This window comes from Eumetopias jubatus, unplaced genomic scaffold, assembly GCF_037043125.1.
Source record: "Eumetopias jubatus isolate StellerSeaLion01/CBP00866 unplaced genomic scaffold, mEumJub1_p1.0 scaffold_14, whole genome shotgun sequence".
In the NCBI taxonomy this organism is placed as follows: domain Eukaryota; kingdom Metazoa; phylum Chordata; class Mammalia; order Carnivora; family Otariidae; genus Eumetopias; species Eumetopias jubatus.
In genome coordinates this window covers 18,396,194-18,414,416 of record NW_028274820.1, presented here as the reverse complement: position 1 = coordinate 18,414,416, position 18,223 = coordinate 18,396,194, and the positions used below count along the sequence as shown (strand labels likewise).

Genomic DNA, 18,223 nt, shown 5'->3' with positions numbered 1-18,223 from the left:
AATGTAGAAAAAAAATAAGGTTGGGCTTAGGTTTTTAAAACACATTTAAACCCTATTTTTCTTCTTATCTGAGATCCACCCGATTTCAACATCAGGGGTTTTGTGAACCTTCCGACAGTCCATTTTTGCTTGTCTCTATCATCGTAAGCAACTCACAATTCAATTTAGTAACATTAAATGGTAGAACCTAAACTATTTTAATAAGGATTTCTCTTAATTGGTTTTAATTCATTAACATCAGTGCATAATTCTTTTTTCCAGCGAATGCATGCTGTCTTCTAACACGGCAAGTCAGTGGGAAACTCAGGCTCACTCACAGACAGCCCTCTTACAGCACAATTAACACAGCTACTGACTCCAGGCAGAGCCCCAGGGACGCGTCCACCGCCATCGGGAAGGAGGCCAGGCTTTCTCTGGAATGCTTCAGTGAAAGGTTACCAGGGGAACATAGCAGGGAATTACTGTAACACAACCAAGGACTTTAATTGATATCTAATTAAGCGAGGCAAAGCGCATACATGTAAGGGGGAGGCTTATATCTTTCTACCATACTGTGGAAATTTTGAATTTTCCCAGCTTCGTTCTTTCAAGACTCAAAGTACACAACATTAAGATTAGTGAACGTGGCTATTGTATTCAGTCACTTCAAAATCTATTTGATCTACAGTTTATTATTATTATTTCTTAAAAGATTTTATTTGAGAGAGAGAGAGAGAGAGAGAGAGAGAGCCCAAGAGGGGGTAGGGTTAGAGGGAGAAGCAGGCTCCCTGCTGAGCAGGGAGGCCGATGTGGGACTCGATCCTGGGACTCCAGGATCATGACCTGAACCGAAGGCCGTCGCTTAACCAACTGAGCCACCCAGGTGCCCTACAGTTTATTATTTACCAAGGCTATGAATATAAGCAGATTTCTAAAAAAAAAAAAAAGATCTGAATCAGGTGTACTCGCACAAGATCTGAGTAATTTCGGGCAAGGCACTTCTTTCTCTTGGTCTTCTTCTTCATTCCTATTTGTACTCAAGTCTGTCAAAGTCCAAGACCACCCCTGGCCAGGGGGACGCCCCAGGAAAACAGTGCCCTGTGGCTGGGACTCCCAGCTCTTGAAAAAGCTAACAGATCAACAAGGGCCAAGGGGATGGAGGAGGATCTTCGGGACTGCCTCAGGCGGGAGGGCCTATCCCAGGGGATTTAAGCACTGCTCTCCCAACACACCTTTCTCACCCAGAGAGCTGAGAGAGACAAAGGAGAACAGAAGTACTCCACTATGCCCCAGGGGGAAGAGATGTGTGCGGCGTGGTGAAGACAGGATGGATTCACACAACTGGGCAGAGCATGCAGGCTGACAGGAAGACTTGCTCAGAGGGATCCTGGTGGGGAGACCGTGGGTTCAGGGCCAGTTAGAGGGCATCACTAAGCCGGAACTCTGAATGGACAGTGTGGTGTCGTGTCAGCAAAGAGGACACTGTGTCTACAAGGAGTAGGGCTAAATCAGATGAGAATGGAGAGCTCGGCTGATCGAGTTCTTACAGGCTGTTTGCAGAACAGGAGGAATATTTCTGAACCCTGAGCATGTGGTGTGGCCACAGAGAGGATGTGTGACAGTTTGGGTCCTGTCTGATCCAGCCCCAATCCCATCATTAAAAGTGAAGATGAGGGTTTGTTCCAGGGATGGGTCTTGTGAAGAAGGGTTAGTAGAATTCAGTGTGTGGCTTTCTACTTGTGGAAAAGACTAGACATGAATTTTCAAGCCAAGATCTTCCAAGATCTTCTCTTCCATTTGGTCTTTCAAAGCTCATTTTATATCTTTTTTTTTTTTTAACCCATGCTGCACTTCGCCATGTTTAACATTGCAAATTTCACACATGTATAAAGTCATGCAGATGAATGATTTTACCTTTGCCTGCACCTACATCAGGTGGAGGAATACCAGCTTTAATGAAGGGAAACAGAAATAGGACACTATATAGTTAGATGTAACACACCCATGAGCATGTAAAGCGATATAAAAACACTTATTAAAATGCCAAAGCATGCAAGAAGAATGAAGTGTCCCACATCAGGTACAGGGGACAGAGATATGTTGGTGTTACCCAGGTGTTACCTGGGTGTTACCAGGTGTTACCAAGCTTACCCAGCAATCAAATACACACATTCCTTAAGGTGCATTATCATATTTCCCTCTTATGGAACAAGGCTTACGGTATTTCAAACCAATTTTTGGGTAGAAATGTCAATTCCTCATGCTAGGGAAGATAATCGAATAAATAACCTTCAAGAAATTCTACAATTTAGTGACATGCAAAATCAGAAAATCTTTTGTAAAATTTTTGGACATTTTCATCGAATCAAAATTTTTTCAAAATAATTTTTTTTAAAGTCGGGAAGGAAGTATTAATTCCTTTTCTTGATACTCTAATGGGACTATTTTGCTTTCTCTGTACCAGACGGCATACCAAAATACAAAGTCCCGTGCTCAAACACAAAACAAATGCACTATTTCATTAGTGTTTCATATTCCTTGCTAGAAATCCTCAACCAGTACGTGGCCTAGCAAACTATCTTCTGGTATCTCAAGACCAGGATTAGAATTACATCTATGTATTTGCACAAGGATATGTGTGGCGGTGTACGCATACATGTGTGTATCACATGCACGTGTATGTACGTGTGTATGTACACACATGTTAAGTTGTAGACAGGAAAACACATTGCCTTGAACTCTGCCTTCCTGGGTGGCAAAATACTGTAACTTCCCACTCTCAACTCAACATTTTAATGCCAGTTTAAAAATTTCACACAGACTCGGAAAACAAATATCCAATAGTTATCCTAACATGAATTAAATAATTGACTCTATAGATGTCAGGATGGGAAATTACAAACAAGCGTTCGCATTAGGTGGGTAAGATGGATCCTCCACAAGGAAAGAGAAGGCATGCGCTCAGGTCAAAGACCCTGGTCTCGCGACACCTAAGAGTTCCGTCAATTTTATACATATGCATCTTACCTTCATCCACAGTTGTCACCGCCTCCTCTGTTATTTGACTTCCGGATCCTGCTGCTGTTTGTGCATAGAAATAAAACTTGTACCGAGTGCTGAAATTTAAATTTTTTAAAGTCCAGCGTGTCTTGTTGGCAGGAATTTTCAGATCCACCAGGGGGCCTAATTCGTGGGTGCTGTTAACTGGCAATAAGAGACAACAGAGAAGTGCATTCCCCATTAATTGCTGTAGGAATACTATTACAAATAAATGTGTCAAGCAAAAATGTCAAACTTGGATTACATTCCCTGTGTAATGTAATCCATTCACTCCTTGCCTGACATAACTGTCGTTAGCCGTTTACAGCTTCTACATGATCGCAAAACAGGGGGAGATATAGTCCCCACCCGCTTATAAGTGAGGCGAATTTTATGGGTGGATTCCAATAGCATTTCTTTTCTCTGTGTTTTTGCAGGTGGTGTCATGTACTGATAACCCCAAACCTCATCCTCAGAGGTCTTGTGCCAAAGGAACCCCTCTTTTTCTCTTTTTTTTCTTTTTTTTTTTTTTTTACCATTTTCTAGTTACAGATAACTAATGCCTACCTAACCTAACAACAGCATCCACCCCATGGTCAAAGGTCTGTAGGATTCTACAGACTGCTTGATTTTCAATTTTCAACAGCATATATGTCTTTAGAAAGTCTGATGTGAAGTTCCTTCTAGAACACCACCTGAAGGTATATGCATATATTCTACAGCACTAAAGAAATAACCAGTTTGTATTTTAAGGAAACAGCTAAGTTTTTTTCCTTTTGAAATCATATTCCCCCCTTTCCTTCTCCCAGTAACTTACTTGGCTGATATTTTAAGGTGTATTCAGTCAAAATGCCATTCGGGCGGCTCGGTGGGTCCCATTCCAGAGTGAGGGAGTCTAGTGTTGGGTTAATAATCTTCAAAGAGGATGGAGCACTGGGGACTTGGAGTGAGAACACAGAGTCAACAAAAGGGTTTTTGGATGTTTCAGAATGTATTCAGGTGATGTGCTACACCATGTTCACACCATTCACCGAGGTTTTCTGTAACCCACTCTTGCTCCCGATTCAGCCAAAAATACACTACCAGAAACCTGTGATGAGAAACCATCCAGCTAATCTCGTCCTCTTTTTTCTCATCATTTCCATTTAGACTCATTAAAGCCATCCTCCAAAATACATAAAGACTTTGCCTTTAGATGAATCCAAACCAATATTTTTAAAAGAGACGGTACTTGTTTTGTGAATGGTGTTTTAATAAAAGCAAACTGGTGAAACTATTCTAACCAGACCTTTGGGTAGATGCAGCTGTGTTCTGGGCTATTAAGAACTGTTTTCTCCAACAAATCAGGTGTCTCCAAGCAGCCAGAACACCCTGCCTGCTGGGCTCTGGGCATGAGCCAGCCTGCCCAGGTGCAGAGTGGTTCTTTTCTGGAGAGCTGACAGACGCCCAGAATCTCGTGGTGATGAACAAAAGCTGCGGTGCTGGCAGACCCCCCCCCCACCGCCCCCCGCCCCACCAAACTCTGGGGACGACCCACAGGGTGTCAGGTCCACTATGGCTGAGGCTGGCCATATGTCACCAGAGGACAAATGCCTGGTCTTCTTTTATTCATTTCCTCATGAGGATGATGGATGGAGGCAGCTCTTCCTCACGGTCGCTAGCTTTTCTACACACCCACCATATTTCCTAGGCCCATTAATGGCACCCCTGTCTCTCCCGTCACTCTAGCCAGAAACCAAGGAGTCAACCCGAATTTCTCCTTCTGCCTCATTTCCTCCATCTCCTGGGACACTACATCCTGTCAATTTCACCTCGTACATCTCAACCATATCCATTCCCTACTCTCCTCTCTACCACTGCCCCACTTGAGGCCCTCAGTGGCCTGTGCCTGAGTCCTGGCACATGGTTCTCAGCTTCCCTAAGGCACTCCTCTCAGAATCTGACAATAGCCAAAAACTCTCCCCAGAGAAGTAAACACATATTGCATATAAAGTTAGGGGGTTCATGGGGCACCTGGGTGGCTCAGTCGTTAAGCATCTGCCTTCGGCTCAGATCATGATCCCAGGGTCCTGGGATCAAGCCCCACATTGGGCTCCCTGCTCCACGGGAAGCCTGCTTCTCCCTCTTCCACTCCCCCTGCTGTGTTCCCTCTCTCCCTGTGTCTCTGTCAAAAAATAAATAAAATCTTTAAAAAATAAAAAAAATAAAGTTAGGGGGTTCATGGATCTCCCTAAACCCATTTACTGACCCCCTAGGAGACTACAGTCTTCAGGTTAAGAGCCTCTGGCTTCCAGGTTAATACCCATAGCATGTAAGACCATCCATGGTATGGGTCCTCCCTTGCTCACCTTCCTCTCTTTCCTCACCATTCCTGGCTACATGACTTATAGTTCTTGAAGGAGAAGGAGCCATATTGTTTCATACCATCATGTGTGTGGACATACTACTTCCTCTCTTCTTTACCCTTTAATTCGCTGGTCATCTCTACTATGACACCTTCCCTGAACCATCTCAAGGAGCAGTGAGGTTTCACTAGTGAAAGCCTCAAGAGGAAGAAGCCTTCAACCTCTGAAGGAGCAACAGACTGAGGACAAGCAATTGCCATAGGATGGGAGTGGGACACAGGATGACCCTCGGAGGATGTTGGGCAGGTGCCAACATCGTGAGCCCTTCAAAGGAGCCAGGACCCAGTTTGTCTGTGAACTACTTGTATCAAAAAGACCTAAGGAATCCACAGAAGTTATCTGGCTCATTTTTAATACGGGCTTGAAGCAAAATTCAAATGGATGAATCCTTATCTTTCTTACTCTACTGTCCCTCTCTCCCTCATCTGCTAGGCTCTGTGTCCCTGTGTCCAAATGCCTTGTGCTCCACCCCTGCATCCATGGATATTTGATCCTCCTTCCCCCTCCCCTTGCAATGGCCCCTTCTTGCAGTGCTTTTCCTTGTCTTCCCAACCCATTTTGTCAAGACTTCCAACCTTCTACCTCATCTCAACTTCAGCAGAAACGATGAAGGTGCACCAGGAAAGAAGTCAACTACAAATGACAGGATTATTTTTCTTCCCAGGTGCTTTTCTTAGGTTATCACATCAGTGCTCATGCTTTTCAGATGAAGGAACCGAGGGTTAGAGAAGTTACAGAACTCCCTGCAGATCAGAAAGTTAATGACCCAAATAAATATCAAATTAGCAAGGTTTCTGACAGTGTGACTAAGTGGGGAGGAAAACTTAAGTCAGGAGAGGACGGCTTGGGGCAGCATTTTGCACTGTGAAGCCTCCCACATACCCTCGGGCCACATACAAGCTGACAGATGCCAGCTTTGTGGGGCCCCTTCTATAATGCAAAGCCTCTCAGGATGTGCCATATGTTCTAGGATCTCAGTCATGTCCGCCCCCTACCTCCTTCTGGAGTATTAAAGATTCTGTCGGGGCTGGCCGGGCCCTCCCCTTTCCCGTTGACCACGCGGACGTTCAGTGTGTAGTGGCTGAAGGGCTCCAGCCCAGGCAGCATGCCGTGAGTCTTGCTGCCCTGGAAAGTGAGGATCTTCTTCTCAAGGTGACGTCTGTTTCTCTTAGACGAACTCTGTGCCTTCCAGTAGTAAATCTGAAAGAGCACGGGCAAAAGTCAGGGACAGGTTAAGGGAGCAAATAAGATTCCTCCTGCTCACGAGATTCAAGTCTTATGGCTGTATCCTAGATAATGCCCTTGGTGCATTTTAGAAGAAGATTCCTGGCAAAACTGAGAGATATTGATTATGAGGCAAGACAGTAGAAACCTAAACATAATGAGGGAAATGGAATTGAGAATATGTGATGCAGCTGGGCTTTAGACTACTGGGTTGGAGGAGCGTGAGTGAAATAAATGGAACAGCATGACACCCACACAGATCTCTCTAGAACATAAGGGAATGGAAGATGATGGCACGATTGAAGCGTCTTACTTATATAAAATATTCTAAAAACAAAAATTACTGGCCAGTATTTACATACTTTTCCAGAGCTAATACAATGTCACGCACGATATATCATTTAGTTTAATCTTAAAAGCCACGTGAAGCTTTTATTATTATTATTCCTTTAGCACAGATGAACCCCGGACCTCTGAGTGGCTTGCCCCCAGCCACTGGGCAATCAAAAGCCACAGTGGATCCTCCACGCCAAGTCTAGGGCTTTCTCACTAAGCCAAACTGCATCACTTCGTTAAAAATACTTTTTTTTTTTTGTATTAAATGGCAGGCACAGGTTTTGGAAAGATGGGTAAGCGAAGGGTTGATTACCTTTGGCTAAAAACCCAGAATTGCTATTTAATAAGTTCTCTTAAATTCTCCTTAGAAGTTTAAAGAGAAGTCAACATATATCCAGAATCTGGCATTGTTAGAGAAAAAAATCCCCGCACAGAATATGATGCAGTACCAAAAGTGATCTCTAGGGGGTCAGTGTAAAGGAACCAGAGCCAAGACTTTCTTTGTGGGTGCAAAACCAGTTCCTGGCACATCCATCACAAATCTCTATGCATCAGTCTTTCCGTGCTTCCCAAGAACAAAGATAAATGATGGTCATAAGAATGACCCTGGGAGGCGAAGCAAGATGGCAGTGGAGTAGGAGACCTAGATTTCGTCTGGTCTCAGGAATTCAGCTGAATAGGGATCAAACCATTCTGAACACCTACGAACTCAACAGGAGATGGAAGAGGAGAGTAGCAACAACTCTCTGAACAGAGAAGCGACCACTTACTGGAAGGTAGGACGTGCGGAGAAGTGAATCCGAGGCGATATTCGGGAGGACAGACGGCGGGGGAGGGGCCTCCGCCGGCCGCTTCTGGCAAGTGTTAGAGCCGCGGAGCACAAAATCGGAACTTTTAGAAGTCGGCTCCGCTGAGGGACGTTGCTCCAGTGGCTAAGCAGGGGGTGGAATCCTCCCGGGACAGTGTGGTCTCAGGACCCTTGGGGTCACAGAAAGACCGGGGGTGCCTGAGTGCGGCAGAGCTCCCAGGTATCGGAGCGGGGAAGCCGGCTGCAGAGACGGAGCCGAGGCGCGGGCTCTCAGCTCGGGGTGGCCGTAAACTGTGATCCGCAGCCCAGTCGGGCCACTGCTCCTCCAGCAGGGACCCAACAAGTGGCAGATCCGGGGAGACTCCCCTTCCTTCCCGGGGAGGAGCGGCACGGGAGCGCACCGCAGGGATCTGCTGGGTTTGGAGACTCCACACGGGGTTGGGTGCCAGAGATAGCAACGCTCGGTCACAGGCCGGGTGAGCATGGAGTGTGGCCGGAGACCGGGGAGACGGGAGTGACTGCTTTTCTCTGGGGGCACACTAAGGAGCGGGGCTCCGAGTTCTCGGCTCCTCCGGGTGGAGATTGGGAGGCCACCATTTCTGCCCTGGTCCTCCAAAGCTGTACCGAGAGCTTGCAGGGAACAAAAGCTCCTGAGAGCAAACGCCCAGCAGGTTCCTTAGCCCAGACCGACAAGGGCGGGGCAATTCAGCCTCCGGCAAAGACATTTGGAAACCACAGCAACAGGCCCCTCCCCCAGAAGATCAGCACGAACAGCCAGCAAGCCAAGACCAAGTTTACCGATCAAGGAGAATGGGAGAACTCCAGCGCTAGGGGAATACTGCACATAGAATTCATGGCTTTTTTTTTACCATGATTCATTAGTTCATCAAAGTTAATTTTTGTTAACTGTTTTTTTTTTTATTTTTCTTTTTCCCTTTTTCAACCAACATCTTATCAATCCCTTTTAAAAAAAATTTTTTTTTTTATTTTTCATTTTTAGAGTCATATTTTATCCCTTCATAGTAGTTACCCTTATTTTTGGCATATATATATAAGTTGTTCTCTCTTTAAAATTTTGAGATACAGTTTCTTCTAACAGATCAAAATATACCCTAAATCACTAGTGTATGGCTTTGTTCTAGTCTCCTGCCTGATCACATTCTCTCCCTTTTTCCTTTTTTTTTTCCTTAAATCTTCTTTCTTTTTTCAAACAACTTATCTTATCAAGTCCTTTTATAAAATCTTTTATAATTTTCATCTTTACAGTCATCTTCCATCCCTTCATTGTATCAACCCTTATTTTGTACATATATGTCTTTCTTCCTTTAAAATTTTAGGAGGCACTTTTTTCTAACAGACCAAAATACGCCCAAAATCTAGTGTGTTGCACTAATCTATGCACTAGCCTGATCATATTTGATCATATTCTGCTTTTTTTGTATTGTTCTGTTTTTGTTATCTTTTTTTTCTTTTTTTTTCTCTTTCTTTTTTCTTTCTTTCCCTTTCTTTTCCCCTGGTTTCAGGTCTTTTCTGATTTGTATACAGTATATTTGCTGGGGACGTTGTAAACCTATTAGCATTTTGTTCTCTCATTCATCTATTCTGCTCTGGACAAAATGACAAGACGAAAAAAATCACCTCAGCAAAAAGAACAAGAGGTAGTACCGTCAGCCAGGGACCTACTCAATACGGACATTAGTAAGATGTTGGACCTAGAGTTCAGAATCATGACTTTAAAGATACTGGCTGGGCTTGAAAAAACGTGGAAGTTATTAGAGAAACACTTTCTGGAGAAATAAAAGAACTAAAATCTAACCAAGTCGAAATCAAAAAGGCTATTGATGAGGTGCAATCAAAAATGGGGGCACTAAATGCTAGGATAAATGAGGCAGAAGAGAGAATCAGTGATATAGAAGACCAAATGATGGAAATTAAAGAGGCTGAGAAAAAGAGAGAGAAACAACTACAGGATCACGAGGGCAGAATTCGAGAGATAAGTGATACGATAAGACGAAACAACATTAGAATAATAATTGGGATCCCAGAAGAAGAAGAGAGGGAGAGAGGGGCAGAAGGTATATTGGAGCAAATAATAGCAGAGAACTTCCCTAATGTGAGGAAGGAAACAGGCATCAAAATCCAGGAGGCACAGAGAACCCCTCTCAAAATCAATAATAATAGGTCAACACCCCGACATCTAATAGTAAAACTTACGAGTCTCAGAGACAAAGAGAAAATCCTGAAAGCAGCTCGGGAGAAGAGATATGTAACCTACAATGGTAGAAACATTAGATTGGCAACAGACCTATCCACAGAGACCTGGCAGGCCAGAAAGGACTGGCAAGATATCTTCAGAGCACTAAACGAGAAAAATATGCAGCCAAGAATACTATATCCAGCTAGGCTGTCATTGAAAATAGAAGGAGAAATAAAAAGCTTCCAGAACAAACAAAAACTAAAGGAATTTGCAAACACGAAACCAGCCCTCCAAGAAATATTGAAAGGGGTCCTCTAAGCAAAGAGAGAGCCTAAAAGCAGCATAGATCAGAAAGGAACACAGACAACATACAGTAACAGTCACCTTACAGGCAATACAACGGCACTAAATTCATACCTTTCAATAGTTACCCTGAATGTAAATGGGCTAAATGCCCCAATCAAAAGACACAGGCTATCAGATTGGATTAAAAAACAAGACCCATCCATATGCTGTCTGCAAGACACTCATTTTAGACCCAAAGACACCCCCAGATTTAAAGTGAGGGGGTGGAAAACCATTTACCATGCTAATGGACACCAAAAGAAAGCTGGGGTGGCAATCCTTATATCAGAAAAACTAGATTTTAAAACAAAGACTGTAATAAGAGATGAGGAAGGACACTATATCCTACTTAAAGGGTCTATCCAACAAGAAGATCTAACAATTGTAAATATCTATGCCCCGAACATGGGAGCAGCCACTTTTATAAGGCAATTAATAACAAAAGCGAAGAAACACATTGACAACAATACAATAATAGTGGGGGACTTTAACACCCCCCTGACTGAAATGGACAGATCATCTAAGCAAAAGATCAACAAGGAAATAAAACTTTAAATGACACACTGGACCAAATGGACGTCACAGACATATTCAGAACATTCCATCCCAAAGCAACGGAATACACATTCTTCTCTAGTGTCCATGGAACATTCTCCAGAATTGATCACATCCTAGGTCACAAATCAGGTCTCAACCGGTACCAAAAGACTGGGATCATTCCCTGCATATTTTCAGACCACAATGCTTTGAAACTAGAACTCAATCACAAGAGGAAAGTCAGAAAGAACTCAAATACATGGAGGCTAAAGAGCATCCTACCAAAGAATGAATGGGTTAACCAGGAAATTAAAGAAGAATTAAAAAAATTCATGGAAACCAATGAAAATGAAAACAGAACTCTTCAAAATCTTTGGGATACAGCAAAGGCAGTCCTGAGAGGAAAGTATATAGCAATACAAGCCTTTCTCAAGAAACAAGAAAGGTCTCAAATACACAACCTAACCCTACACCTAAAGGAGCTGGAGAAAGAATAGCAAATAAAGCCTAAACCCAGCAGGAGAAGAGAAATAATAAAGATCAGAGCAGAAATCAATGAACTAGAAACCAAAAGAACAGTAGAACAGATCAACGAATGTAGGAGCTGGTTCTTTGAAAGAATTAACAAGATTGATAAACCCGTGGCCAGACTGATCAAAAAGAAAAGAGAAATGACCCAAATCAACAAAATCATGAATGAAAGAGGAGAGATCACAACCAACACCAAAGAAATAAAAACAATTATAAGAACATATTATGAGCAACTCTATGCCAGCAAATTAGATAACCTGGAAGAAATGGGTGCATTCCTAGAGATGTATCAACTACCAAAATTGAACCAGGAAGAAATAGAAAACCTGAACAGACCTATAACCACTAAGGAAATTGAAGCAGTCATCAAAAATCTCCCAAGAAACAAAAGTCCAGGGCCAGATGGCTTCCCAGGGGAATTCTATCAGACATTTCAAGAAGAATTAATACCTATTCTCCTGAAACTGTTCCAAAAAATAGAAATGGAAGGAAAACTTCCAAACTCATTTTATGAGGCCACCATTACCTTGATCCCAAAACCAGACAAAGACCCCATCAAAAAGGAGAATTACAGACCAATATCCTTGATGAACATGGATGCAAAAATTCTCACCAAAATACTAGCCAATAGGATCCAACAGTACATTAAAAGGATTATTCACCACGACCAAGTGGGATTTATCCCTGGGCGGCAAGGCTGGTTCAACATCTGCAAATCAATCAACGTGATACAATACATTAACAAAAGAAAGAACAAGAATCATATGATCCTCTCAATAGATGCAGAAAAAGCATTTGACAAAGTACAGCATCCTTTCTTGATCAAAACTCTTGAGAGTATAGGGTTAGAGGGTACATACCTCAATATCATAAAAGCCATCTATGAAAAACCTACAGCGAATATCATTCTCAGTGGGGAAAGGCTGAGAGCTTTTCCTCTAAGGTCAGGAACACGGCAGGGACGTCCACTCTCACCACTGCTATTCAACATAGTATTAGAAGTCCTAGCCATGGCCATCAGACAACAAAAAGAAATCAAAGGCATCCAAATCGGCAAAGAGGAAGTCAAACTCTCACTCTTTGCAGATGATATGATACTGTATGTGGAAAACCCAAAAGACTCCACCCCAAAACTGCTAGAACTCATACAGGAATTCAGTAAAGTAGCAGGATATAAAATCAATGCACTGAAATCAGTGGCATTCCTATACACCAAGAACAAGACAGAAGAGAGACAAATCAAGGAGTCGATCCCATTTACAATTGCACCCAAAACCATTCGATACCTAGGAATAAATTTAACCAAAGAGGCAAAGGATCTGTACTCAGAAAACTATAAAATACTCATGAAAGAAATTGAAGAAGACACAAAGAAATGGAAAAACGTTCCATGCTCATGGATTGGGAGAATCAACATTGTGAAGATGTCAATGCTACCTAGAGCAATCTACACATTCAATGCAATCCCCATCAAAATACCATCCACTTTTTTCAAAGAAATGGAACAAATAATCCTAAAATTTGTATGGAACCAGAAGAGACCCCGAATAGCCAGAGGAATATTGAAAAAGCAAAGCAAAGCTGGCGGCATCACAATTCCGGACTTCTAGCTCTATTACAAAGCTGTCATCATCAAGACAGTATGGTACTGGCACAAAAACAGACACATAGATCAATGGAACAGAATAGGGAGCCCAGAAATGGACCCTCAACTCTATGGTCAACTTATCTTTGACAAAGCAGGAAAGATGTCCAATGGAAAAAAGACAGTCTCTTCAACAAATGGTGTTGGGAAAATTGGACAGCCACATGCAGAAGAATGAAACTGGACCATTTCCTTACACCACACACAAAAATAGACTCCAAATGGTTGAAAGACTTAAACGTGAGACAGGAGTCCATCCAAATCCTAAAGGAGAACACAGGTAGCAACCTCTTCGACCTCAGCCGCAGCAACTTCTTCCTAGAAACATCGCCAAAGGCACGGGAAGCCAGGGCAAAAATGAACTATTGGGATTTCATCAAGATAAAAAGCTTTTGCACAGCAAAAGAAACCGTCCACAAAACCAAAAGACAACCGATAGAATGGGAGAAGATATTTGCAAATGACATCAGATAAAGGACTAGTATCCAAAATCTATAAAGAACTTATCAAACTCAACACCCAAAGAACAAATAATCCAATCAAGAAATGGGCAGAAGACATGAACAGACATTTCTCCAAAGAAGACATCCAAATGGCCAACAGGCACATGAAAAAGTGCTCAACATCGCTCGGCATCAGGGAAATCCAAATCAAAACCTCAATGAGATACCACCTCACACCCGTCAGAATGGCTAAAATTAACAAGTCAGGGAACGACAGATGTTGGCGGGGATGTGGAGAAAGGGGAACCCTCCTACACTGTTGGTGGGAATGCAAGCTGGTGCAACCACTCTGGGAAACAGTATGGAGGTTCCTCAAACAGTTGAAATTAGAGCTACCATTCGATCCAGCAATTGCACTACTGGGTATTTACCACAAAGATACAAATGTAGGGACCCGAAGGGGTATGTGCACCCCAATGTTTATAGCAGCAATGTCCACAATAGCCAAACTGTGGAAAGAGCCAAGATGTCCATCGACAGATGAATGGCTAAAGAAGATGTGGTATATATACACAATGGAATATTATGCAGCCATCAAAAGGAATGAGATCTTGCCATTTGCAACAACGTGGATGGAACTGGAGGGTCTTATGCTGAGTGAAATAAGTCAATCAGAGAAAGACATGTATCATATGACCTCACCGATATGAGGAATTCTTAATCTCAGGAAACAAACTGAGTGTTACTGGAGTGGTTGGGGGTGGGAGGGATGGGGTGGCTGGGTGATAGACATTGGGGAGGGTATGTGCTACGGTGAGCGCTGTGAATTGTGCAAGACTGTTGAATCACAGATCTGTACTTCTGAAACAAATAACGCAACATATTTTAAGAAAAAAGAAAAAGAAGAAGATAACAGGAGAGGAAGAATGAAGGGGAGTAAGTCAGAGGGGGAGACGAACCATGAGAGACGATGGACTCTGAAAAACAAACTGAGGGTTCTAGAGGGGAGGAGGGTAGGGGGACGGGTTAGCCTGGTGATGGGTATTAAAGAGGGCACATTCTGCATGGAGCACTGGGTGTTATGAACAAACAATGAATCATGGAACACTACATCAAAAACTAATGATGTAATATATGGTGATTAACATAACAATAAAAAAAAAAGAATGACCCTGTTGGGACTATATGAGTTTGAAGTATAATCTGAATGATTTTTTAAAAAAAATGCCTACATTATTTTCAGGACAATTTTGTGTGTTTAACACATGTGGTCAGTATTGCTTTAAAGCTAGGTGCATTTGGTTGTATTTTTGTTTTTTAAACACTAATTTTCCCCACTTTGTGCCTCTGTTAATTGTTTAGCTGGAAGAATTTTAGGCCATCTGTGGGGAAAAATGGAGAAAAACTTTCTTACACGCCACCCCCCCCCCCCCCACCACTTTGGATGCAGTGAGGTTTTGCTTCTGCTCTAGCTGGGGTTCTTGAGACATGGCCTGTCTGAGGTGATAAACCAGATGAATTCTCAAGGCCTCTGATCAAAAGAAGTGCATCTGGCATTCGCTGAAGGCCTGTTCCTACGGAAAAAAAGCAAAAAAATTTCCCTTCACTTGCCCGATAGCCTTGCAGGTGTCCTCGGATACTTTTCAGAGGTACGGGGTCCCAGTGCACCTCAGCTAAGGTACTGTTGACCACGTTCACATGCACATTTCCGGGAGCCACCATTGGGACTAGGGAAAAACAGGAAAGGGGGCAGAAGTATCAACGTTATTTTGCAATTTCATGCAAAAATGCCACTAACAATTTTCGCTTGATGTATGACCCAGCTTTATTCTACGGATTATCAAGTATTGAGAGTAGATTTTTTTTTTTTTTTTGGTATCTGTTCATCTGACTTGGTGAGAATAATGTATCTTTTTAAAAGTAATGACACTTGACATTCTGAACCTATTTTTTACATAGCAGGCTGTCTGCATTCAGGAATGTTCAGCAAAATAATTGCCACCTCCGTCCCTCCTAGTCTATGCACCCCCTGGACATGGCCTTGGCTTGCACCTTGGTAAGTCTGTGTTGCTGGTATAAAGGAAAGTATCACTGAAACAGCACTGAACACTTACGGTCTTCTCCAGAATGCCCCATGACCACGACTGGCTCTGGAGCAAACCCCACGTCATTCAGGGCCTGCACTTTTATCAGGTATGGAACGAAGGTTGGTGTGCCCGAGACAATATATTTGGATACATTTGCCACCACCACAGACGTCCATTCATCGTCACCATCTTTCTGGCGCCAGCTCACTTTGTACTGAAGGCCTGGCCCGTTAGATTCGAAACCATTCAAGGGCTGTAAGAAAAGCCAAATAATCAGAGCTTATAAAACAGACAGACTGAGCAACCTTCTCCCCGGAACACCAAAATTTAATTCCCAGACTTAAGGAAAGTGAGCACTGAAATGCTAAAATGCTAGCTATTAACAATGCCTTCCAGGGACCTTTTATCTTTTTTTTTTCATTCGTGATGAGATTCAAAGCTTGTTTGGGATCAACATTTCAAAGGTTGTTAATTTCTATCTTGAAGTTGTACATACCACATAAGCCTCTCAAACTCTGGCTCCACAGTCAAGGGTGGGTGACTTAGAGCATTTCAGTTACACAGTTTCCTTTATATATCCCTGTCTGTGTGACAGTACATCATTGTCTATTTTACTTAGAGCCAGAAGCTTATGAACTGCTTCTTTCTTTATTAAAAAAAAAAAAAAAGTTGGCTTGTTGGGGCACCTGGCTGGCTCTGTCGGAGGAGCGTGTGAACTCTTGATCTCAGGGTTGTGGGTTCGAGCCCCACAGTGGGTGTAGAGAGTACTTAAAATAAAATCTTAAAAAAACATTGGCTTGTCAGTCTATCCTGTTTTACACGTCAGTATGTATATAAATATGTACAAGTACGTATGCATATAAGTGTGCATGCATAGGTCTATTAAAATAAGTTTTAAAATCACCCAAGTGAATATATGTTAATTTTCCAAATCCAGAAAATATGAATAAACCAGAAAAAAGAGAGAGAAAAGCAGAGGCAGAAGAAGAAGTTGACTACTTGGAATAGCTTGGTACAGGTCTTATACATCTTGTACCAAGATGTACAGCTTGGTACATCTTCTAGATGGTTCTCTATGATGATGATAATACCAGCTAGCATTTGTTGAGCACATATATGTGCTAGGCACTGTTCTAGGGGCCTCTATGTATTTATTCCTTGAATTGCGTGAGGTTGGTTCTATAACTAGTCCCATCATACAGATACATAATGGTGATGTTAAGCAACTGGCTTAAAGTCACACCGTGAGTGGCAAAGCTGGGATTTGCATCCATTCATTTGGGCTCCAAGGATTAAGCTTTTAACTGCTACACAATAATATCTCTTAAAGAAAGAGATATAATACATATTTTTCCCCCAAATGGATGAAATGGGATTTTAATACAGACATTGTTTGTAGAGGGAGAGAGAGAGAGAGCACCCAAGTGGGAGGGTGGAGGGCAGAGGGAGAGGGAGAATTGCAAGCAGCCCCTCGATGCAGGGTTCAGTCTCATGACCCTGAAACCGTGACCAGAGACGAAATCAAGAGTCAGATGCTTAACCAACTGAGCCATCCAGACGCCCCAATACAGACATTGTTTAAAAACACTCCCCCCCCCCCCACTCTAAGATACACTGAGAAAAGCTGAAGCCTTCATGCTGAGCTCACCTTCCAGGTAATCACCAAATTATCAGGCTCTGATCCCAGTCCTTCCACAGCTGTGGGATTTGTATCAGGTTCTGGAAGTTAAACAGCCACATATATGTAAGTTTGGATCTTTTTTTTTTTAAACAGTGGAAAACTTTTCATTTCCTGTCACAGAAGCCTCACTTTACCTGCGGCTTTAGTCAAATACTGTTCAGATGCCTCACTGGGCAAGCTCCTCCCGAGGCTGTTCACGGCCATCACTCTGAAGGAGTAGTTCACGTAAGGCGACAGCTTCAGCTGGGCTGTGGTCTGCATTCCAGAAACCTCGGTTTGGTGGTGCCACAGCCCTGCCTCGTGCATTGCATCTTCATATTCAATGATGAATTCTGGCCACGACACACACACACAGAACCCAAGACAGTGAGGTCAGCCACCCGAGGGTAGGTTCGAGGCTAACGAACAGAACAATTTAACAAGAGTAGCTGAACATTGATTATTTCACTTTCAAGAAAAATTCTGTAAGAACATTTTGATTTAAGAGTTCTATCAGTATCCTCAATATTTAAGCATACCCAATAATATTTAGTACTCTTTCTCTAGCATGCTGAGTTGAGTTACTTAAATCTGTTTAGAAGTGGTCTCCATATCCTTAGGAAAGTTTCAATATATGAAAAGATGGTTAGGGTTTCTTTTTTTCTTTCATAATAGGAGAAATTAAAGATAGTGAGATACTACTTTCCACTAAACAGACTGGCAGCAATCAAAAGTTCAACATACTTTATTGACTATTACACAGGGAAACAAGCATTCTCCTACGTTCTTCCTGGGAAGTGTAAATTGGCACAACTTCTATAGAGGACAATTTAGAACACCTCACAATATTCAACTCAAATATCCTTTGATTGAGAAATGATACTCCTACCAATTTATTTTGAATAAATGTGCTCATGCGCATGCTCAGAGGCACATGAAAAAGAATCCACATTACATCATTGTTTGCAGCTGAAACAAGCTAATTGC

General features: G+C 42.6%; 1 protein-coding gene across 23 annotated transcripts in view; it reads right to left on the bottom strand.

Moving 5' to 3' along the window:
* NRCAM (neuronal cell adhesion molecule) overlaps positions 1-18,223 on the bottom strand; it is a 76,310-nt gene that overhangs the window by 20,884 nt on the left and 37,203 nt on the right. For 9 of the 23 annotated variants that reach the window (XM_088018551.1, XM_088018555.1, XM_028094512.2 and 6 more), the window contains 7 exons: positions 17,392-17,589; positions 17,225-17,295; positions 15,604-15,829; positions 15,101-15,216; positions 6,419-6,623; positions 3,836-3,958; positions 3,007-3,183 (listed from right to left, as the gene is read on the bottom strand). In XM_088018551.1, the coding sequence (XP_087874677.1) occupies positions 3,007-3,183; positions 3,836-3,958; positions 6,419-6,623; positions 15,101-15,216; positions 15,604-15,829; positions 17,225-17,295; positions 17,392-17,589 (1,116 nt within the window). Of the gene's footprint in view, positions 1-1,893; positions 1,931-2,998; positions 3,184-3,835; positions 3,959-6,418; positions 6,624-15,100; positions 15,217-15,603; positions 15,830-17,224; positions 17,296-17,391; positions 17,590-18,223 lie in introns of all 23 variants that reach the window. The other 14 variants (XM_088018552.1, XM_088018559.1, XM_088018549.1 and 11 more) reach the window with 6 other exon arrangements.